We start from the raw sequence: 23,022 nt of genomic DNA, 5'->3' as shown, positions 1-23,022 counted from the left end.
CATCCCTTGAGAGCCTGGACCCCAGCACCATCACAGCAGGGGGTAGGACCGAGGGTAGGACCCCTTTTCCAGCTGCCCCAGGCCGAGGTCCTGCTCGCCCCCCTCCACGGGCAGCGGTTTGGGGCAGGCTGTGCCAGAGAGCCAGCTTCCAGGCTGGGGGGCTGCGAGTGCAGCTGGAAGCGGGAGGAGGAAACAAGATCCCAGGGCTAACGGCCGGCAAAGCCCAACCCTAGATGAAATCCTAGACCCAGGGAGCGGGCTGGCAGGAGGGGGCGAGACAGCTGCAGCCCCCTCTGCCCACGCTCCCGGCAGAGCCGGGCACTGTGGGGCAAGGGGGGGCAACAGAGGCACTGGGAAGCAGGGTCTGGAGCTCCCCAACCCATGATCCCAGGGGTGCTGGGGCTCTGGGGAGGCAGCCCAGAGCCTGTAACTCACTTTTATCTGGTGTCCCAGGGCTGGCCCAGGCAGGGGGGGGCTGTAAGGGGTCCCCAGCACGCAGGGCCTGGCCCTAGAGCGCTTTCCCAGCCTGGGAGCCCGCAGCAGTTGGGGGATCAGTTTCAGGGCGATGCTGGTAGCGGAGTTCACGGTGGCTTAGTGCAGCAGCAGCTAATGGGGAACAGATGCGAGGGTGCTTTGTGCCGGAGTGGGCCTGGAGGCGCGGGAGTGGGGACATCGCTTCCTGCACCTGTGGCACTGCCTCTGTGTCCCCTGGGAGCACTCACAGGCCCCCGCTCCGGCTGGGGCGAGGAGGCAGCGAGGACGCAGCCCCCAACCCGCCTTCCCAGCTTGGCTAGGCCCTTCGCCCCCCAGAAACTGCGCCCGGGTCTATTCCAAAAAAATAATTTATCAGGTTGATATTTCATGTACATAAATATTCATCTCTATGGCTATGTACAGAGGCAGTGGGAGCCTGGCAGGCAACAGGGCTCCCATCCAGAGACACTTCCACTGAAGCAACGGGCAAAGCCCAGCTCCCTGGACGATGCCATGGGCATCCCGGGCAGTGCCCACCCCAGAGAGACTCTGGCTCCCGCTGCCCTGCAATGCCAGGGAGGTCTCAGCCACCACTGAAGGCTCAGTGCTGAAATGGAGCCCGGAGAGAGAGACACCCTGCCCCGGCGCTGCGGCTCGGGGCCCTGCCCGCCCACCGCTCACACCGGGCAAAGCAGGGAACCCGCGGGAACCCGGACCCACTCCCCGTGAGAGCGGAGGTGCCCTCGGCATTGCCCTTCCCTGCCCACCCTTAAGTCCTCACACTGGGGTAGGAGAAGAGGCGGGGAGCCAGTGGCAGCGGGTCGTGGGTGAAGACTGAGTCGTCGGAGGAGCAGGAGCTGGCAGTGTCCTCGCAGGAGGGCGAGTATTGCTCGAAGGGCATGGAGAGGTCCAGGTACTGCAGGGAGAGACGGTGCCGTCAGTGCTGGTGCCGTCAGCGCCCGCACCGCCCACCCTGCCACCCGCCGGACCCCCGCCCACTCACCTCCTCTGAAACCGCCGCCAGGATCTTGTCCAGCCCTTCCACAAGCTGCTTGAAGGTGGGACGCTGCGAGGGCACGGCATGCCAGCACTCCCGCATCAGCATGTACCTGGGGGAGATGAGGAGTTTGTGGGGTCTCGCTGTGCCCCCTGCCCAGCCCACCTGGCCAGTACTCACAGCTCATGGGTGCAGTTGGATGGCCGGTCCATGCGGTGCCCCTCCTTCAGCAGCTTGAAGAGCTCCTCAACGGGGATGCCAGGGTAGGGAGAGCCCCCCAGCGTGAAGATCTCCCACATCAGGATCCCAAAGGACCACCTGGGATCATGTGTGGCAAAGCGGGGTCAGCCACATCCTAGGACCCTCCCCAGGCAGGCAGGGCCCTGGCTCAGCCCACCACACCCTGCAGTGCCATGGGGGAAGGTGGCATCACCCCTGGGGAAGATGTGCCCTGCTGCTGCTGTCCCCATGGCATACTCCCATCCTCCTCATGGAGACTCTCCAGTTTGTGCACAACCCCATGGCACTGACTTGTCCCACACCCAACAGCATCCTCCGCCCCAGCAGCCCCGGGACTCACACATCGCTTTGGTGGGTGTAGACACGGTCGAACAGGGCCTCAGGTGCCATCCACTTCACTGGCAGGCGACCCTATAGGAGCAAACACCCTGCTCAGCCCCAGGTGGGGGTCCTGTCCCTCTCCTCCCCTCTCCCAGGCCCCCCCACTCACGTTGCTGGTTTTCTTGTAGTAGTCAATGTCATGGACATCCCTGGCCAAGCCAAAGTCGGCGATCTTCATCACACTCTCTGCCGTGACCAGCACGTTGCGGGCAGCCAGGTCACGATGGATGCACTGCCGGGGGGATTGTTGACCACAGGGGGTATGAGATGGTGGCTCCAGCTCCATGCATCCCCTCCCCACACCCAGAGCCACCACTCCCCTCCCACACATCCCCCGGCACCTCTGCGGTGGTGGGGCCACCCTGCCACCGGAGTGGTTGCAGTGACAGGCGCAGGGGACATACCCAGGAGATAGGTCAGGCTTTAAGCCCCACATTTTTTGGGAGATACTGCCCTGAGTTTTGCTGGATGTGGCCAGGAGGTTCTAGACAGCCCGGGGGAAGGGGCTGGGCTCCCCCTCCCCACTCAGAGAGGGGACAGTGGGGGGACACAGCTCCTCCATCACCACTTTTCCCCGCCCCGGGCTGTGCCGAGCACAGGCAGCCCATGCGGGCTGTGCCAGCCCTACCCGTTTGGACTCCAGGTACTCCATGCCTCGGGCCACCTGGTAGACACAGGAGACCAGGTCCTTGAAAGAGAGCTGCTCCTCGGGCATCGCTGTGATGTCAAAAGCGTAGTCGGGTGTCGGGGGGCGGCGGGCACGGAGGTACTCACGCAGGTTGCCCTTCGCAGCAAACTCCACGATCACATACAGCGGCCCTGGGAAGGGTGTCCACTCTGCTCAGCCCCTGCCCTGCCCCACCGCAGCATCCTGCCTGCCACTGTCCCCAGCAGCCCCATCCCCTGCCCTGGCTCCATGCCTGTGCCCTGCCCAAGCCCTGCCTGCACAGCCCCCTCACCATCCTGTGTGCAGACTCCCAGGAGGTTGATGATGTTCTTGTGCTTGTCCATGAGCTTCATCATCTCCATCTCGGATATGAGGTCAGCCAGGTCCTTGTCCGTGGCGTTGTCTGGGGAAGGAGGGCCATGTCATCATGCCAGCTGGGGTGGCACCGCAGCCTGGCACTGGTGCCACCTCTGTGCCTGGGACACTGGCAGGGGAACCGTTACCTTTCAGCATTTTCACAGCCACGGTGACAGCTCTGTCTGGCCGGTCTCTGTCGATGCCGTAAGCCTCTGCCCGCACCACCTGGCCAAAGCAGCCTTCCCCCAGGGGCTTGCCCAGCACCAGCCTGACAGGGACGGGCAGAACCGTGAGGGACTGCAGGGATGCCCCACCCCCTGCCACCGCACGGGCAGACCCCAAGGGGCAGAGGCGGCATGGCTGCCCCTCTCTGGTCTGAGCCGAGTCCCAGCACCCCAGGGTATGGTAGTGCTGAGGTGTCTGGTGATGGCTGGAGACCTCCCCATCTGTCACCTGCGTGCTACTGTCCCTGGGGTGGCCAGGGAGAGCAGCCCCCAGACCCAGACCTGCCCCACACCACCCGGCACCGTACTTGTCTCGGGGGAACTCCCACTTGGCATCGAGGGGCAGGTCCAGCTCCATGACCCCAGCCAGCATCGGGGCGCAGCTGGAGGAGAGACGAGTGACGCGCATCAGGGACGTGCTGGACTTCCCGGAGGAGCTGGAGTCCAGGGAGAACTGCAGAGAGAGCCGAAGGGGCCTCAGCCATCCCGCCCCGTGCTCCGGGGCTGAACGGAGACCCAACAGTGCTGCAGAGAGACCCCCACTCGGAGCAACGGGGCAAGGGAGCCACAGGAGGCAGTGGGAAGGGCAGCCCCAAGGCCGGCAGCAGGGTAAGGTGTGACAGGTGCAGGTGGCACTTGGAGACAGTTGGTTGCCAAGGTCCCCTCGTGCCCCCAGGGCTCCAGCTTGGCACCCACCTGTCGGATGAGCGGGAATTTGGAGAGCTTGTGGACCGCCATGGGCTCCAGGGGCTGCTTGCTTGACTGAGTCTGCATCCGGCACAGCACCACAATGATGGCGGCCATGGCCACGGCCAGCGAGCCTGAAGTGTAGATGATGATGTCCGTGTACTTGGCCTCGGGGGCTTCCGCTTCCTGCACCAGCTCCTCTTCTGGAGGGAGCGAATGAATCGGCTTGAGTCATGGTCCCTGCGTGCCGGGGGTCCCAGCTCCCACCCCAGGACCCCCAGCCCTACCCGGCAGCACGGTGAGCCAGGCAGACTGGTAGGAGAGGCCGATGGAGTTCCCCGCCAGGCAGGTGTACTCGCCAGCATCCTCCACAGAGACGTTGCGCAGGTACAGCACCTCCACCTCGGAGCTGTTGATGTCTGCAGTCTGCCAGGGAGAGGGATGGACGGTCAGCATCCCTCCTCCTCCTCCTCCTCCTCGGGGGGCTCTGTGCACCCTCCGTCACCACTTTGGGGTGGACGTCTGGCACCCAGGTGCTTCCAGCCCTTGTTACCTTGAGCACTTGCACGTAGGGGACCCCGTCAGGACCATAGCTGCTGCCATTCACCTCGATGTGCTTCAGCCACTGGATGTGCGGCTGGGCATCGCTGTAGACCTTGCAGAAGAATTCCACATCGCTGCCCACCAGGGCTGTGGTGTTGGCAGGCAGCCCGGCCTGCAAGATGGGCCTGTGTGGGGACCTCTCTGCACAGAGGAGAGCAGAGCGGTGTCACCGACACAGTGGCCCAGAGCAGGGGCTCCCTTCTGCCTCCCTCTGCCTGCTGTGAACCCATGGAGAACCCTTCCCCAGCCCTACAGCAGACCAGTGCAACCCAAGCCTGGCCTTCATCCCCATGTCCTGTGGGTGTGAGGGACATGCGGGCTGTGCCAGCGGAGAGGACACGAGCAGAGGCTCCTCTGCCCCCTTCCCCATGACCCCAACCTCTCTGCCAGGCGTGGGGGGAGCGGGGAGCCAGGACCAGCGCCACACTGAGGAGCCCTCACCCAGCACGTCCAGGAGGTAGCTGTAGTGGATGCTGCCAAACCTGTTCTCCACCAGGCAGGTGTAGTTGCCACGGTCAGAGGGCACCACGCTCTCCATCACCAGGCTCCAGTGCTGGTGCCGGAGCTGCAGAGGAGGGAGGTAAGGCGGCGAGGTGTGATGGGGGGGCCAGACCCTGGGAGGGGAGGCTGCGGCGGGGGGCCCTGGCCCTTACCCGGATGCCCCCGATGCGGTGCTCCCCCCGGAACTCGCGCCCATTCTTGAACCAGCGGATGCTGGGGCTGGGGCTGCCTGAGGCCGGGCAGCGAAACTTCACTGTGTTCCCTGCGGGGACTGCATACAGCTTCTTGTCCATCCGGTGCGGGTGAGTCCAGTAAGGAGCTGGGGAGACACGGGATGTACAGTGGGAGGGGGCCAAGGGGCAGCACGGAGGCTGCTGGAGCTGCTCGCAGCCACTCGTGCTGTGAGCGGGAGGCAGCAGTGTCCCGCACGAGGCCCTGCCCCGAATGGCCTCGTCTAGGGGCAGACAGGGCCCTGTGCTCCCACGCCTGCCCCAGTTGCCCTCTCCTGCGTGGGGCGGCACTGACCTCTGTGCACATAGACGGGGTCCTCGTTTCGGTCTCCGTGGGGACTGTCCCCATCACTGTCTTCATCGTCATCACCTGAAGCCAGTGAGTCTGCAAGGGAAGATGGGTTGAGAGGGACACCCCTGCCTGCCCAGCCAGGCGGGCAGCGGCTGCCGTGCTGCCCCAGGGGGGAGCTGGGTGCTGCTGGGGCTCCTACCCACGATGGAGATAGTGAAGTTGCGCAGGATCTCCCCAGTGCCCTGTGCCCGGCACACATAGAGCCCCGAGTCCTCATAGGCGACCTCCGAGATCTCCAGCAGGCTCTGCCGGAGATGGATACGACTCCCTGGGACAAGTGGCCGGGACTCCTTGTACCAGACCACACTGGCACCGCTCTGGTTGGCATCACAGTACAGCTTCAAGGCATTGCCTGGGTCCAGCAGGAGGTGTTCCTCTTCCGACTCCAGCAGCGGGCTCTCGAACAGCTCTGGAGAGACGCAGTGAGTGCCTGGCCCTATGCTCACCCCTCCCCGATGGCAGGACCATGCCACATACACACCCCGGTGCAGAAAGCACGTGGTGTGGCATGGCCTGGTGCCCGGAAGGCAGGCGAGGGCTGGACTCTGCCCTGGGGTGCAAGGACACAGCTTCCCCAGCAGCATGTCCCCATCCAAGGCCACACATGCCACCGTCCTTCCGCAGGGGCCACTCCCAGCAGCACAGCCCAAACCTGTCCTGCCCCACCGAACAAGGGCACCAAACCCTATCGGCCACTCGCTGTCAGACCTCCACATGCCCCAAGCATGGCCGGGACCCCCAGCCCTGGCTGGCCTCAGCGATGCACAGGCTGGGCAGCGGTGCCCTGCTTGCCGATGGCTGGCAGCAGGCGTGTGCACGTGGAGAGCAGAAACAACCCAACCACCAGCTTGCGTATTGCTGACTGCCTGCATGCGGGGGCCTGGGGACACACGTGCATCCCCAGCCCTCTGCGTGGCCATCACAGGGATGTGGGGTAGCTGGGCCTCTGCTCCCCTGGGACATGTGCTTCTCCTGTACCCACCACCAAGAGGCACGGACCACCTGCACCTCTAAGGCGTTTGTGCACTCACCACTGAGCCACACACAACTGCCACAGCCCACAGTGTTCACGCCATCCCACTCTGCCGTGCACGTCCACCGAGCAAACTGAGCCCCCACAGCGCAGGGACAGCCTGCCTGGGGCCACTCTGCTCTTTCCACCCTCCACACCTCCTTGCCCAGTGATGGAGACGCTGGCCCCCCGTGCCGTGCCCCAGCCGGATGGGTGCCCCCAGTTCCCGCCAGCCCAGCCCCGCAGTCAGAGCTGTGGGGCTGCATGGCCATGGCGAGCACCCGGCACCCCCAGCCCCAGGGGCTCGCTGCCCAGCTGGGGGTCGGTGTTCAGAAAGCAGGACCCCCATCCCATCCCATCCCATCCCATCCCCTCCCGTCCCCTCCCGTCCTCTCCCGTCCCATCCCGTCCCGTCCCACTGCCCCCAAGCCCCCTTTCGCCCCCCCGCAGCCGTACCTGGCTCCATCGCCCTGCCCTGGGCAGCAGCCGCCAGCAGCAGCAGCCCCGCCAGGACCTGCAAGAGGGGCCGCATCTTCCAGGCCCCTCCGGCGCGGCGGCTCCCACCCTGCGGGACAGGCAGGGCCGGGGTGAGCAGAGCCGGGCAGGCAGCGCCCTCCCACGCGCTGCCCTGGCCAGGCAGGGAGGGGGTGGCTGGTCCCCGGGCCACCGGGGGGAGTGGTGCGGGGTCCCCAGGGCACGCCGAGAGTGGGTGCGCATGGAGGGGAGGCAGAGCACGAGGGGCCCTGAGCAGGGTGAAACCCCTTCCAGCCCCCTCCCCTCCCTTGACGGCTCGGGGGGGGGACGACACCCCGGTTGGGTGCGGGGACCCGACCCCTCCAGCCAGCCGCAGCCTGGCCAGGGCGCTGGGAGAGGTTACCCGGGCACGGGGGAGGGGGCGAGGGGGGGGGCTGCAGGGGCTGGGGGGTGCCGGGGTAGGGGGGGATCCCAGGGAGGGGGGTCCCGGGGCGGGGGGGAGGGGGGGTGTCCCGAGGGAAGACGGGTCGTCCCGAGGGCGGGGGTCGCGGGCGGCGGCGTTACCGGCGGTGACGGGCTCCCTCGGCGGAGCCGCCCGCGCAGCGCGGGGAGGGCCCGGGCAAAGTCCGGGGGCCGGCGAGCTCAGCGCCGCCGCGCCCCGCACCGCGGCCCCATGGCGGGCAGGGCTCGGGACGGCTCCGGGCTGGGGCTGGGGCTGGGGCAGGCTCCGGGCTCGCTCCGGCCCCGCTCTGCCGCCGCCGCCGCGGGCGCGGGCACTTTGTAGGGCGCGCTCGGGTTACAGCGGCGCCGCCCGCCCCGCCCGGAGCGCTGGGGGGGCGGGGGGACCGGCCCGAGCCGCGGCTGCTGCAACCGGCCCCGCTCCGCCGGCCGCCGGCTCCTTTGCAAACCGACCCGCCGCCGAGCTGGAGGAGGGGGCGGGCGGGCGGGCGGGGGGCACCCCCCGGCACGGCCCCGCCGCCGCAGCATCGTCCCGCGGGTGGGGAACGCGTGGGGCTGCGGAGCACCCGGGGCTGCTCCCCTCCACCGCCCCCTGGGCCGACCCCACATATTGGGCCCCCACGCCCGGAGCGGCACGTCGGGCAGGGGGTGGCGAGGCCGCCTGTGCCCCCTCTTCCCCCCGTGGCACCCCGATTGCCGGGAGCAGGGAGATGCCGAGGGCTCCACGGCAGCGGCACCCACCCTGCTGGGTGGCCCTGGCCCGGGCTGGGCGCTGCGCGTTGCTGGGTGCCCGGCAGCCTGCTCGCTAATTGCGCCGCAATTAGTTGCAGCGTTATCGCTGCCGGTGCCATAAAGCGGCTGTGACCCTCATTAGGAGCCCATAACGGAGCGTCGTAAAACACCGCGAGGCCGCGAGCCAGGGTTGGAGTGGCCCTAATCTGACCCATAAACACTTCGCCTTCACTTTCCCCGAGCTGCTGCCTGCACCAGGGCGGGCAGACCCCACTGCCCACTGGCCTGCCTGCATGCCCACACAGGAGCCCTGGGCACGGGAGGAAGCCTGGCCTCAGACCCCCCGAGCCAGCACGGTCCCCAGGCACACCTTCCCTTGAGCATCCTGCTGCCAGTAAGAGGGGACAGAGAGTGCCCCCAGCGCATGGTCAGGATCCGGTCCCAGAGCTGCTCTCCTGTGCTGCATCGCTGTCTGCTTCACCATCTTTCTGCTTTCCAGCAAGACCTGCCAGAGCCGTGGTAAGCCCCGCACACAGCCTTGCCCGTGCTTGCAATGGGTCCTGAGGTCGTGTGAGTGGGGTGTGGCTGTCACTGTCACCCCCCACCCCACAGGGCCACGCCGCCAGGGCCAGTGCACAGCTTTGTCCATGCTGCTCTGGCGTGCCAAACCAGCGACCTCCAGCACGACACGGTTTCACTGCAGGGTCTGGCTGGTGCTACGGTTTTGCATAGCACCGTCCACCCCATGCTGCTCCCCACCTGGGGTGCTGGTCCCCACCCTGGGGTGCTGGTCCCCTCCCAGGGCGCAGGGGCACATGGAGCAGTCCCCAGGGCCGGCAGCCCCCAGCAGCTGTTCATTCCTGCCAGCGCGTGAAGCGGACGAGAACATCAATTTCACGGAGCCGCAGCCGCTCCTGCAGAGCTCGCAGCGTGCCGGAAGCACAGAAAAATGTTGGGTTCAGCTCGATTCGAACCGAAACCAAATTAAAACCAGAGACAAGAGATCGTTCCCAGCACCCAGAATGCGGGCGAGAGCTGGCACTCAGGGGAGCCCGTGGGAGCCACAGCCTGGAATGGGCACAGAGAGACCCCCCGTACCGCAGCCAGGTGCCCCAGCGCTGGGTACGGCGTCAGGTGGGAGCAGGGCAAGGGGACCAGTGCTGGCACCTCACCCTGTGCCACACCAAGCATCCCTGCCAGGGTGATGTCAGGCACAGGCTTGGGCACAGTGGGGCTGTGCTGCGGATGGCTGGGAGCCGGTCACCTCCCTGCCGTGGGGCAGCGCTGGGCCAGGGGTCGGGCTGCCTGGCTTGATTTATAACAGCAACTGACGGCAAACAAAAAGCCCTTCACGGCAGCGCAGTCCCACCGCCTGCCACCCGCTGCCGGCAGCACCGCCACGGCCTCCGCCACGCCAGCAGCTGAACAAGGGGGGATTGTGCCAGCACCGGTGTGCTGCGGGTGCACCCCTGCCCCAGCACCCTCCTTTGCTGCCCCTGTTCCCCCCAGCCCCGCAGGCTGCTCCCATCAGCTGCGGCACTGCTAGGGACACGTGCCTCCCCGGCTGCTGAGCCACAGAGCGCGGGAGCTCGGTCGCAGCGAGGTGCCCAGGGAGGGAACACATCCCCAGGGCCCTGCAGATGGGGCAGCGAGTGGGCTGGCACGGTGCAGATGGGGCAGGGGGACCCGCACTGCCCCGTGCCCACCTGAGGAGAGGTGACCCCCTGGCCAGACCCTCGGCCTTGCTCATGTGCGCGGGGCCCCGCGGCAGCGAGCGCGCACGAGGGGCTGGGCACGCCGGGGCCGGCACGCTGGGACTCCACCCGCCCGCCCCTACCCCTTCCCCCAGGCAGTAAATCATCCCCACTCCCCTCATGAAAGGCCCGTGTATGCGTTGCCGGCGCAGGGAGCCTGCCTGGTGCCAACAATATTGCTCTTGGAAGGCAGCCGGGGCTGTGGGAACACAGCCGCCCCTTGTGCCTGGCCCCAGCGCTCGCCGCCACTCCTGCTGCGGTGGCACCTGCGGCCAGCATGAGTGCGCGCGGCACGGTGGCTCCTGGGGGGCCGGAGCCTGGGGGGCTCTTTCCTCCTGGAAGTTTCTCTTGGCCTCCCCTGAACGGCTCTTGTTTGGGGCACAGGCTCCCCGTACCCGATATGTGCACAGGGTCTGGGGGCTGAGGCTGAGCAAGCTCATGCCACGTGCGGGGGTGATGTGAACCTCCCGGCACCGAGGGAGCGGGTGAGCCCCGGAGCACAGCGCAAGGGCTCCCGGCTCCATCCAGCCCCACCGGCCTTGACACATGGCAGCTTCCAGCCCCAGCCATGACCCACTACCCTCGTATCAGCGGGGACCTGCCAAGACAGGCAGGGGCCGAGCCGGAGAGGCCGGGCAGGACGCTCCGCAGAGGCCAGGTCTGGCGCCGGAGGCAAGCAGCTGGGTTCTGGGCAGCGCTCTCCGCCAGGCCCCGGTCTCACCTGCCCATCCTTATCTCCAGCAGGGAGGGACTGATGGAGCAACCCGGCCCGGTTAAGGTTTAACCAGGCAGAACTTGGCAAACATGAACCTGCTGCTCCCTCTGGGGAAATGAGAACGTGGGGCCTGGTGCAGGGGCTGCAGGACGGGGACACTGGGGCCCCGGGCTTCGGCCAAGCCCCCAGCGCGGCACGGGAGCACCCACAGATTCAGGCGCCGAGGGCCGAGCTGGGAGCACATGGGGCCGGGGCTGGCCCGGCAGCACAGAGCGGGCAGCACCATGCCTCGTCCCTGCTGCAGCCCTGCCGCCCCTGCCCGTCCCAGCTGCGCTGGATAGCGTTGGGGCTGCAGCTGGCGCAGGGAACAGGGTGCAGGGGGCCAGGATGGGCGCCGCTCCCCTCGGGGACATGGCACACACCACGCGCTGGGCTGGGCACAGTGGTGCCCATACGGGGGCTGAGCAAGCAGGAGCTTTGCCTGCCAGCCCCGTCCCCCGCGCGGCATCGGAGGCTCCTCCTGGGAGCGGTGCGGCCGCGGCAGGGGGCTGCGAGGCAGAAACGGGGCCACCCCGATGCTCCCAGCCCCTAATCGCAAGCAGGCGCCCGGCCTTGCCTCCACATCTGCACCTGATTTACTCGCTGGAGCCAGCGAGGCCACGAGGGATGGCAGCGGTTGGGGCTGTGGCCAGGGCTGTCCTCCCCCCGGCTGAGGGGGGGACCCAGGGCCCAGCCCCACGCACTGCTGGAGGAGCAGCCAGCTCCTCAGACCGGCAGGCTCCACGGTGCTGGCTGCGGCACGGGCAGGGGACGGCAGTGCTTCCGTGGGGGACGTGGCTGGCGGGTGGCTCCGTGCCCTGCACCGTGCCTGCCAGCCCGGAAGGCGCTGGGGCTCGGCCCGGCGCAGGCAGCCAGAGCCCCGGCCCGGCGAGGTGCTGCCTGGAGAGGCCCCGGCAGGGAGGAGCAGGACTGGGCAGCCCTGGCCACAGCCAGGCAGGGCACTGGGCCGGCAGCATGCTGGCACCGGGGCGCAGCCTGGGGACAAGAGCCATGCTCCGTCCTCGGCTTCCCCCAGCATGTGGGTGGCTCTGGCCCCATAGCCAGGCTCCAGCTGGCTCCCTCCCATCATGCCTGGGAGTGCCGGTGCTCCCCAAGAGCAGTCCGGCAGCAGGACGGGCAGCCAGCAGAGCGGGGACACCAGTGATTTTGGCACTCACCTGGTCTGTGCTTGGAGCATGGGGCCAGGGCCGCGATGGACCTACCATGGGCACAGCACGGCTGGCAGGGCCACCTGGTTGTGGCTGTCCTGGCACGGCTGCTGCCAGCCATCCTGCTGCTGGGGAAGGGGACGTGCCAGGGCTACAGGCAGCCCCGCGGCCGCCACCTCCTCCCCTGCACCTGCCCTGGGGAGCGCCTGCACCCACGGAAGGGCCAGGAGCTGCCAGGCACACCACAGCCCTGCCGTGAGGGGGGAAGGGGTCAGCGAGGGACAGGCTGGCAGCGGCAGGCATGCTCGGGAGGCAGACGCAGCCCGTCCCTCCCAGCACTACCCACACAGCTGATGGCATTGCCGCCCTCGGTGCCAGCACAAGGCCCTGCACCGCTCCCAGGGACGCTGGTCCCCTGCGCTCTGCTGCAGGCAGCCCTGCCCGTGGAGAGGAGCAGGACAGCTGGTCCCAGGCACCCAAGCCCGCCCCAGCGAGCGAGCTGCCCTCGAAGGGACAGCAGCAGAGCACGCTTGCCATCACGCTGCTCCTGTGCTGCCACGGCAGTGCCAGGGAACAACCCAGTGTCCTGCGGCAGTCACGGATGTTTTCAGCACAAGCTGCACAACAGCTTGCGGAAGTGCCAGAAGTCTCCCAGCCCAGACTGTCCCATCTTCCCCTTGGTGACTGCGGCGTGCCCAAGGCCTTACTGACTTGCCAGAGCGGCACAGAGGAAGGCACTTACTACCGGCTTTGTCTGGACCTCAGGGTGCCACGGGATGACAGCAGGGCCTTGAGGAGAGCAGATGGGAACACAAGCCTCCCGCCCCTCCCAAATATTTCAAAGGTGTCTGCATCCTGTTCTTTGCTTTGAAGTATGGCAAAATCCCGGGAAGGGCTCTAGCAGAGAAACAGCACCCAAAAGTAGTAATAAACACTCTATTTGGAGAGCTTCACCTTAGGGAAACAGCAGATACATAAACACTGTGTACAGGGGAAGGCAAAACTGTCAGTACACAGACGAGTGACACACCGGACTGGGCAGTGCTGGAAATGGATCCCTCTTGGTGTCGACGCATAGCACATCTAGCGGGCACCTGCCCTGGTACAGCGGGACGAGAGCTAAGCAGCAGAGCTCGGAGTTGGAGGCCATCCAGGGCTACCAGGCGCACAATGCTTCCTTCAGTTCATCGCAATTTTCTGCTCATTGATCAGCTCGCAAGGTTTAAAAGGACTCCCTCTGTAGCAGGAGACTAAGGTCAGACCTCAGCAGTGGAGCAAGACTGGTAAACATTAGGAAGGCGAACCCAGACCAGCAGGAGCCTGTCCTAAGGGAAGATGGCAGATTCTGTGCAGGGTGAAGAAAAACAAAGCTCATGCACAGCCTGGAGTGGGGAAGGGAAGGCACTCACTCCAAGCACTGAGATTAGCAACCAGTTCTCTCTCCTTGTTTAACCTGACCAGTGCGCACACCAGACTTTGGAAGTGCCTCTACAGCTCGGCTCTCAGCCCCGTGAAGGCGTCAGCTGCTCCCCTGGCACACAACACTGGGAGTCAAGGGCCCCAAGACCGCCCTCCAGCAGCTGCCGGGGCCACGCAACAGGAGGCAGCAGCTTAGCTCAGCCCACCCTGGCAGCACGGTGTGCCCACGGCTGTCACACATGCCCCTGCCAGCTCCACAGAGCCCCAGCAGCCAGGGAAGTCCTCAGAGGGGCCATATCCGCATCCTTCTGCCCCGTGGAAGAAAAACAGCAGGACGTTTGCCACGGACTAGCAAAGTCTCAGCTCCACGGAGGCACTGATGCAGGGACAAAGCCGTGGGGTGCCTGACTCGGAGCACTGGCACTGAACATGAGGCGAGCCCAACGCACATGGCTCTTGCGGTGGCCTAGCAGAGAACAGGCAATGCCTTAGCTTAAGGCAAAACATCTAAAGAACTCTTCCAAAATGCACAGCAGTCTCAGATGCCTGCCCTTCCTTCCGGGGCCTTTTCTAACAGATCTAGTACATTAGCACCATGAAGAGACCATCAGTCTTAATTTCTGCGTTTGAAATATAGAACATCCCTTTTCCAAGATGGTACAAATCTGTAAGAATTTTGAAGAGAGGGGTTGGGCAAGTAGTGTCTAATGAAGGACTAATGAAGGCAGGTTTCCAAAGGATTTGTAGCTTTTTAGTCAGCTAAGAATTTGATCAAGTTATACTACAGTTTTCTGCTGCATCTAGATTTATTCCCTCTCTTTTCCCTTAAAACCCTCCTTCCCCAGAGTATTTTGGTGGCAGCAGGGAAAATGCTGCACTTCCACACAGACCCCGACAGAATTAGAGATGAACTCGCCCTGCTCTGCCTTCCTCTGCTGATTGCATTCAGATCTTGGAGATCTCCACTGCTGCCAAGTTTGGCTGAGATTGGTTTAAGTCACAGGGGGTAAAGACACACACGGTGAATGATCATGTACACCTGTTTCCATAGGAAACCAGGCTAAACAGTTACTTCCTTCCACGTGGAAATCCTCAGAGCAGAGGGCTGAGGAGAGCCAGGAGCTCTAACCCCTCTTGCAGCCCTCCACTCCCACCAGCAGCAGTTTGCACACCAGAAGTTGTAACTACTTGTTAGACAGACCCAAACAACCCAGCTCCAGAACCAACGGCTGCGGTACTGCGACAGGCTCTGATGGCAATCAGTGGCTCATGAAATTCTGCACACAAACCTGACCGGAGGAGGCATGGAAAGAGATGCCACTCTGGTTATTCTCTATTTTAGGCCTGTACAAAGCCAGGCAACCGGCACAGTGTCCCATCCACGCTGCATAAGCACTGCTCGCTACGGTCTAGGAGTCCTCCTCCAGCAAAAGCCACCTCTGAGCATGGGATGCTGGCCCTCCAGGTGCAGGAATCCATTATTTGCTCTGGTGAGGGAGGTAGCCGCTACCAGCCTGTTGCCAAACCCTCCTTATACCAGATACACACTTCCTCTCACACCGCACCCACCTTCACAGGAAGCAATTACACAATGAAAACTACTCTAAGGGAGTGAAGTATTTGCTGTCTAGCAAGTCTCTTCCAGCTGGATCCTTTTTCTGACAGATTCAGTCCCCGTTCTGCTCAACGGGTACATACAGGAGGGTAGGGCTTTGCTTATCCAGAGGGATAATGAAACCATTGTGGGCTGGCAAAGGATGTGCGTTCTTGGGCCACCAACAACTCCAAGAACAGTGCTGCAACTTGCTCTAGAAGTCTTGGCTGAAATAACTGTAGCCTCCTGGGGCAGTTGACTCTTCCCGGACATACTGCTGTGGCGGGAATGGTCCAACAACCGGCACTGCTCCTGGCATCCTGGACATCGAAGGGAGCGAGAGGAAGAGAAGGGAAAAGAGTCAGAAGTGCTCTGAAATCTGCCAGCTGCAATCACTGCTCAGCAGGCATGGCTGTCAGTGGAGCAACAGCCTACTGTAGCCAAGTCAACAACTTGCCAGAAAAGCTTCCAAGTGCATCCTTGCCCTCCGCGCGTGTGTGTAAACAGACACCTTTAGCATGGCAGAATTAGCTATTGCGCAGCTCAAGGACTGTTAAAGAGCTTCCATTACCAAGCAAGTATCCTGGCTCTCTTCAGACTGCAGAAGCTGGCCTGGAACAGGACTGAACAGCTGAATCCAGAAGCAGCTTTCTGAAAGCGAGCTGTGTGGTTGCAAAAGCTTGGACAACATCCGTGTCCTTAAAGGGAACATTTATGCGTGTGTGTTGGGAACATTCTCAATATTATCTATCTAGAACGGGATACTTGCTATTTACTGATCCAGCTATGCTGTTCAAGAGCTGAAACTTTCCTGGGATGATGGATGGAGCATGTGTCTTCCAGTCAAGTACTCCAGAGAGTCAAGGGACCACGGGACTGTTATTCCACAGATAGGCAACAAGAGATCCCAGTTTTCCTCCTGTCCTTTCTGGGAAATTTGGCTAGGAGTCTGTCCTCACTTCAGGTAGGGTTTCCTAATACCTCTTTCTTGTAAGAAGCTCTCTAACCAACCTAGGCTCATTACTGATCCTCTTTTAGCAAAGGCTTTGAAATTAGAGATCTGAACTTTGACAGTGTCCAGAACAAGTATTTTTGGTATTAATCATCTGGCAGCCTAAATTTTTCAGATTAATAATATATGCCGGGGATGCCATTATTTAACTCACCAGCTGTGAGAGCAAGTTCAGGAATATAGTCTAGGTTTCTGGAGCACGCTGACTACATGCCAAATTTTAAGACAAGCAACCCCAAGAGAGATTAGAATGGCAAGCAGATCCCCACTGAGCCAGTCTTTAATTAAATTAAAATCTCAGTTAATAGAGAAGGTGTTTAATGGGTTCAGGCTGGACCCGCTCCCTGCAAAGGTCCACACTGAGCTGAACCATCAAGAACCAAAAGCAACTGCAGGGCACTTCTACTTCAGCAGCATCCCAGAGCTGTCTGCAGAGGGAGCTGCCGAAGTGAGTCAGCTTCAGGACAAACAGAGCAAGCTTGCACAGACCCTGTTGTTCTGCTTGCAAGTCAGCTGGAAGTACGCATTCAAAACTACATTTTAAGTTATATTTAAGCCATCGATTTGAATAGCGAGGCTGGAAACACACTTAGACAAGAACATTACTTACTGATTCTTGTGTTTGAAGCCACTGATGTGAGCTTGGTACTGCTCTATGGAGTTCAGTACTATGTTACATGTACTGCAGGGGTACCCCTTCCCAGCTGAAACAGACATCAATGTTAGCACACACAGCTAGCCAACAAATTGGTGCCTGAGGTAGAAACAAGTGAGATAGTCAATCACTTGATGTGTTAAACAACCGCTAAGCAAAGACAAATAGCAAGTCAATAGCCTGACCAGGTGGGGAGGTCACAGAATCCCACTACCCCACCATGTATCGGCCAGTCACTGCGAGGGAATTGCTAAGCCAGAAAAGCTTTCCTGGTCAGAACATGGGTTTGTTTATCTATAAAAACAAAGACACGTTTCCTATAAATGGTTCACAATATCAGACATAGTAAAAATCTCAGCATTAGGACACCAAACCTGATGTTATACTGCCTTCGCAAATCCATTTCTCTCCCAAATTCCCACTTCTCCTGGTCTGTACATCTCATAACAGAAAATGAGGGAGATACTTAATTTGTAAGCTTAAAGTGTTTCAATAAAAAAAAGCATCCAGAGGAGATTACACACAATGTCCAGTTCCACAATGCAGCATTCTGCTAAGCCTTGCTGTGGTGCCAACTGAGAATATTAAGCTCTATCCTCAAGCAGTTTGGTTACAGTCAGCGTATCAGTTAACTGCAAAAAAAAAAAAAAGTTTCCAACAATAGTTGTACTAGACAGATCAATGGTTTTGTGTAACATGACAACTCCAGCTGGAATGAAAGTTCAGGAGGTCACAAATACCAAACAGGCAAGTATAGCAGCACAGCTCAGCACAGGAGTCTCTAACAGGGGAAAATCCTGGCAGTTGTCCTCAAGACATGAAGTGCTCCTGAATTTTGGCTCGCTGGGGAAGGGCTCTGCCTGGGAGTCTCACAAAAAATCATTTCCTTACGGTGAAAGAGGAGACTCACCCCAGGGGTGCAGAGCAGCATAATCACTGAGTGAGAAGCACAACACATGATGTAGCAGACATTTCCCCACCTGGCTGCTGCACCTCTGAGAGATTTCAGACTCTAGTGTGCCATTCAACTCTCAAAACAGCTGGACCTGGGTGGGAAAGGCCAGAGGAGCAGTTACAGCCCTCACGTCTGCCTCCCTGCACAATCGAGGTCAAGATATCTCTGTTGCAAGTCTGGCAAACAGGTGTGTGCACAAAGTTGTCTAAACTGCACTCCTGCACCCCAAACTGGTGGTTCCTAGAGGAACTTTAAGCAGACAAACACCTCGGTGTTGCACTGCGAAGAACACATCTTTACCTGCTGCCAGCCAGATCCCAGCAGAGAGAAATTTAGGGACAGGCATGGCTGTTAGCACACAGAAATGGGCAAAGAGAGCAGGAGAAAACATCCCTGACTGCAGCCTATCACATCTGAGCAGCCCCTGATCACAGCCCAGGCTCCGAAACCTTGCCTGAACAGTTTAAGTGCCATGGAGACGTGGATGTAGGTACTCCGGTTCTGCCGGCACTTCCCAGGAGACATCACTCACACAGGCAAGGGCACTGCCCACCTACCCAGCCTGCCTAGGCTGCGGCTCCTGCCACTGTCAGCGCCTGAGTCACACTAAAGTGGAACCATTCATCAGGCCCCACTAATTAGGTAAAGAGCAGATGGGTAACGCTAGATACCAAGCACCTTTTCCATCTCCCACACGACTACGCGATGTGGGAGAGAATATTACTTGGATAATTGAGCCTCATTTCTCCTAAGTGCTATCAGTATCTAAAGGTGGCCTGCAAAGAATTAGAATAATTAATCTTCTGCTTGTGTGGGTTTTTACAACAGAGAAAGAGGCCCTTGAAGAAGATTTTAAGATGATTTGTCTGCTTATTATTTACCTCAAGCATCCAGCAGGTACTAGACTTCCTGGTCCAACAGAAGGCTGCTGGGAGGAACAAGGGAGTTTACTGTGAGCTCCTAATGCTTTCACTGGACTCCAAGGGCTTTCATCACGTAGAAGTGCTCGTAAGCAGCAGATCATAAACCAAATGAGTTTTAACTGTCTGCCTAAAGTTCCTCCTTAATAGCTCTTTTTTTTTTTCCACATTCCTGCTTGCTCCAGAGAGAGTTGCATTAGTTCATCAGATGGAAGTGCCCACACAGAGGCAGAAAGGCATTCAGGGAGAAATCTCTCTGGCTTTCATGTGCTTTGAAGCAGCAGGTGCAGTTAAACCTATTTCTTCCATCTTTGGCTAGTCCCCTCCAAAGACGTTTTTTAAGCATCAAATGCCACTTTTATCTTTCCATTTTGGATGCAATCCACCTAGCTAGAAACAGTACTGGCCAAAATCCCTGGATTATCCGCACAGAGAATAAAAAGGACACGTCCCCGATTAGACAACATTGCAAAACACAACCCAAAGCTTGTCACAAGTAGCTACAGTCTAAAACCTCTGTTGCTGCTGGGGGGTTACAACATCAACCAAATCAATCTTACGGTGTGTAACCAAGACCCCATCACGAGCAATTCTCCTCTGCTCCCTCCGCACTGACTCTCTCTTGTCCAAAGACCTGTCAGACACATACTGTCACTCTCCCACCCTGCTCTTCAGCTATTTATTAGCCTGCCTGCTGAGAACTCACCCATGAAGGACGATGCCGGTGCATCAGGGGTTCGGCCATAGTGTGCCATCAGCTTGTGTTTGGTCTCCTGCTTTCTGTGCTTCTTGCCTACATAATGCTGTTTTGCCATAAGGGGGTTGTTGAAAGTGGCATGGCAGAGGCTACAGAACTTGTCTGGGTCAGTAATGTCCTTGTTCTCTTCGTTAGAAGACACGGTAGAGGTGGGGAGGGTAGCAGGATGTTTCTGTGGGGGCACCGCTTCTGTAGGGTGAATCCAAACTCTTGGTCAGTCACAGAACTCAGAGGTAAAAACCAGTCACTTTATTTCCCCAAAACCCACATTAAAAAAAATAACCCGCTACACCTAAAACCCAAACCTAGACAGAGAATGTGAGACATCTAGATAAATTCACGTTGCTCCTACCTCTTCCCTTAACACTGCAGAATTGAAAGGTGTGTGGTAAGACAAGTTAGAGTAGGCCAAAAAAACTTTCAGGGTTAAAAAAAACCCAACAGATTTGCATATTTCTCCTTAGCGGAGTTAACATAAGCATGGCCGTATTCAAGAAACACTAGACATGAATGGGCTTCCACCTACTATTATCACCACCCAGCTAGAACACAGGTACAAGCCCTGTGCAGAAAAGGCAAGCGGGTTTCTGGAAACACCGTGCAGCTGCAGGACTTGATCCTGAACTGAAGTCATGAGGAGTCTTGCCTGAGAAATAGCATGAACAGGACTAGGTCCGACAGAGTAAACCCACACAGAGAAGCGGCTCTCCTGTCTGATGGAGAAACCTGCACCCTCTCTTTAAGAGGTACCAAAGACCAGAGCAAGGAACCTTCTAAGGACCAGAGAGCTCCTCTCACGCCGAAATGGCAGGTACACACCAGACCACTCATGCATACATCCAAGCCTTCCTGAAGGCTCCTCTCATACCTGAAAGCAAGGGCTTCAAAGAACAAAAACATCCCACGGGCCACCCTGACCCCGGAGGTGGCTTTGCTGTGTGTACACAACCTAGCAAAGGTCTGAAGACACCCCGGGACAGACAGTTTCTGCCTGGAAGATCCTATCTCAGAGCTAGCACAAGCTGTCATCCTCAGGGGCACTCAAAGGCTGCATTTTCCCTCTGTTCTCACTGGCTACAGCACCCCAGGCTCTCAGCTGCCCCTATCCTCCCTGGACAGAGGGTCTCCCGCTCCACCCAGTGGGCCTTTCCATCTGCTAGCAAAGGGATGGGACACACAGGCAGCTGCACCAGGTCAGACCCGAGGTCCACCTGGACTGTATCCTGTCATGAGAGCAGTCAATGGCAGGTGACGTGGGAAAAGCGCAAGGTCAGGACAAGCACATACTGATGCTTCCCAGCCATACTCTCCCAGTCCCCAGCTATCTGCAGCTCACAAGTCCCTGAACCTCAGAGACTACATCTTCGTAGCTGAGCAGCCCTGATGAATTTGCCATATCAGAGTTTCACCAGTCACTTCGGTCCCTGTAAGCTTTTAGTGAGCATCATATCCTGACAGGCATTTCTACAGCTTAACATCACACTCCCTCAAGAGCGGGTCTCTTCTGGTGCCTGCACACAGGGATGGGTACAACGCTGCTGCAAGCTGCATTTCTCCCAAACAAAGCAAAACAAAAAAATTCACAACTTTTAGCCAATGCCAGCCCACCAAGCAGGCTGCTGAGAGAGGCCATGCCTCTAGAGATGCACTGCTGGCTTACTCTGTTTCACAGTAAAGAGTACGCACATCCTCACAAGAGGTTACACTTGGGGTCCAATAAACCCCTCAACTTCTTTATTGCTTGAACAGCCCCTGGGTACAACATGAAGGTGCTGTGGACAGTCATACCTTCCACTTTGGGGGACTGCTGCTTCATGTTCTTGGCATGAGTCTTTCCCAAGTAGTGAGACGTTGCCACGGCCGGAGAGGAAAAGGTCATGTTGCAGATGGGACAACACTTGTTCCTGTCTTCCCCACTGCTGCCTTCCTGCTTGCTGTCCTGTGCACACAGAATCGCAGAGTGGCTGAGGTTGGGAGGGACCTCTGCAGGTTGCCTCGTCCAACCTCCGTGTTATGGGAAGAAGCACTAAGGCTTGGGGGTCTAAGGAAACAAGGTAATCAGAGACATTTGGGTATTCAGTGGAAGAAATGTGACTGAGTAGGACTTCCATGATGCAGCGTCATCCTCTCATTCATTAGAGAGTGTTCTTGCACCAGATTACTTTTTCTAATCTGTCAGTGAACTGCTCCAGGCAGAGGGGCAGCCCTGGCCTGTACGGGTCAGAACAAGGTTAACTGAGTGGCTGCCAGAATTGGAACAGGCAGCCTTTTACTCTGTAAGGTGTGAACTGAGCAACACAAACATCGTTATCAGCTGGGTCATCTGCAACAGGAAGCCAGCGGAGCAGGCAGCAGCAGTAACTTCTAAGCCTAACACTATGTGCGAAGGCATCTGCCTTTATTCCCCCCCCCGCCGCAAATGTTGGGAGAGTTAGGGATTAAAGCTGAAGCAATCATAAAAGCAGAATCAGTTTCCCAAATGAGTCACGGGGCAGACAGATGGCCAAGTGGAACGCAGTGCCTTTACTGACCAACAGGTTCCAGCTACCGGCCAAGGAGACCTCAATAAGTAAAAAAAGGATCGTTCTGGAAAGAGAATTCCAGTAGACGGTCAACCCAACACGCTCCCTGTGGCAGTAAAAGTTACACGGTGATACGCCTGACAAGTTGTCCCTCCTATTCACTGTTCCCTGTCCTTTCAAGCATTGCTACCAATAAAAGGCAACATGTGCTTGTTTAAACAGGGAAGACGTACTTACCGAGGCTGTTTAAATGGGAAGGGCAGCAGGCTCTGTGCTTGCTGAGACAAGGCCTGGCAACACACCTGCCATCGAGCTCTTCAGTTCTCACAACGCCCTTTCCGAGAGCGTTTCCTTCATTTATTCATAAAGGCGCCCAGGCCATACAACAGCCTTTAGGCCAGCAGGTCCTGCTCGGACCAGTCTATATACTGTATGTTCTCCTCTCACCTGCTTCGCATCCAGCCTCATCTTCTTCCCGGGGGCGAGCTCCTCTCCGCCGTGGATGGACAGGTACCGCCTCACCTTGTTGGCGTGCTTCTTGCTCTGGGGAAAGCAGAGAGAAACCCGCCCGCCCCGCTGCTCAGCACCCCGCGGCGCCCGGCGGCGGGCGGCGGCGGCTCCCCGCTCCCTACCTGGTAGTGGGCCAGCCTCTGGGACTCGGAGATGAGCAGGGCGCTGCACACCTTGCACTGGGCCTCGGTGAAGATGTGCCCGTTCTCCCGGATCAGGCGCTCCACTGCGGGGGGCACAACCGGGGCGTCAGCGGCCCGACCAGGCCGCAGCAGGCCGCGCTGCGCCTCACGGGCCCCGGCCGCCCCCCATCCCTCCTCCCCCGGCTCCTCACCTGCCTCCTTGCCCACCGGCAGCCCCGCGGCGTCCCCGTTGCTACCCGCCCCGTCCGCCATCGCCGCCGCCGCTAGCCCCGCCCCCCGCCACCTCCCGCCGCTCTCGCGAGAGCCGCTCGCGCGCCCCCCTGCGCCTAGCAACGGCGGGGCGGCCTCCCGCGAGAGCTCCGCGCGCCCTCACGTGCCCGCGAAGGGAGGCGGCGGCGGCGGCCATGTCGGTTGTGGGCAGGGCGGCGGGGGCCGGCGGCTCCTCGGGCCCGCTTGCCCGCGCTCGCC

The 23,022-nt window shown here is 60.1% G+C and overlaps 2 protein-coding genes across 3 annotated transcripts; both read right to left on the bottom strand.

Moving 5' to 3' along the window:
- Nucleotides 1-826: 826 nt before the first annotated feature.
- Nucleotides 827-8,031, bottom strand: FGFR4 (fibroblast growth factor receptor 4). Its single transcript, XM_075509886.1, has 18 exons — nt 7,764-8,031; nt 7,182-7,290; nt 5,853-6,122; nt 5,657-5,746; nt 5,284-5,450; nt 5,072-5,195; nt 4,581-4,771; nt 4,315-4,453; nt 4,037-4,230; nt 3,649-3,794; nt 3,263-3,384; nt 3,052-3,162; nt 2,721-2,911; nt 2,202-2,324; nt 2,052-2,122; nt 1,652-1,789; nt 1,478-1,583; nt 827-1,390 (listed from the first exon to the last, which is right to left on the bottom strand). The coding sequence occupies exons 2-18, from the start codon at nt 7,255-7,257 to the stop codon at nt 1,244-1,246; spliced, it is 2,406 nt and encodes an 801-aa protein (XP_075366001.1). The 5' UTR covers nt 7,258-7,290; nt 7,764-8,031; the 3' UTR covers nt 827-1,243.
- Nucleotides 8,032-12,989: 4,958 nt separating this feature from the next.
- On the bottom strand, nt 12,990-22,946 carry ZNF346 (zinc finger protein 346). 2 transcript variants are annotated; one of them, XM_075509637.1, is made up of 7 exons: nt 22,746-22,946; nt 22,534-22,637; nt 22,349-22,444; nt 21,168-21,318; nt 19,329-19,568; nt 16,703-16,796; nt 12,990-15,400 (listed from the first exon to the last, which is right to left on the bottom strand). In XM_075509637.1, exons 1-7 carry the CDS (start codon nt 22,804-22,806, stop codon nt 15,295-15,297), a joined length of 852 nt encoding a protein of 283 aa, XP_075365752.1. In that variant the 5' UTR covers nt 22,807-22,946; the 3' UTR covers nt 12,990-15,294. The 2 variants fall into 2 exon arrangements, with proteins under 2 accessions (XP_075365752.1, XP_075365753.1); XM_075509638.1 differs by lacking the exon at nt 22,349-22,444.
- Between the last annotated feature and the right edge of the window lie 76 nt (nt 22,947-23,022).

The sequence above is a fragment of the Mycteria americana genome, chromosome 8 (genome assembly GCF_035582795.1).
Source record: "Mycteria americana isolate JAX WOST 10 ecotype Jacksonville Zoo and Gardens chromosome 8, USCA_MyAme_1.0, whole genome shotgun sequence".
Lineage (NCBI taxonomy): Eukaryota > Metazoa > Chordata > Aves > Ciconiiformes > Ciconiidae > Mycteria > Mycteria americana.
Note: the sequence above shows the minus strand (reverse complement) of the source record. Positions and strands in the feature narration are given on the sequence as shown.

Coding starts and splice junctions, on each gene's coding strand:
- FGFR4 (XM_075509886.1), bottom strand. CDS start 7,257: ATGCGGCCCCTCTTGCAGGTCCTGGCGGGGCTGCTGCTGCTGGCGGCT. Junction 4,454..4,580: donor CCTACGTGCAAGTGCTCAAG/GTAACAAGGGCT, acceptor TCTCCCTGGCAG/ACTGCAGACATCAACAGCTC. Junction 3,795..4,036: donor AATTCCCGCTCATCCGACAG/GTGGGTGCCAAG, acceptor CTCTCTCTGCAG/TTCTCCCTGGACTCCAGCTC.
- ZNF346 (XM_075509637.1), bottom strand. CDS start 22,806: ATGGCGGACGGGGCGGGTAGCAACGGGGACGCCGCGGGGCTGCCGGTG. Junction 22,638..22,745: donor GCCGGTGGGCAAGGAGGCAG/GTGAGGAGCCGG, acceptor TGCCCCCCGCAG/TGGAGCGCCTGATCCGGGAG. Junction 22,445..22,533: donor AGAGGCTGGCCCACTACCAG/GTAGGGAGCGGG, acceptor TGCTTTCCCCAG/AGCAAGAAGCACGCCAACAA.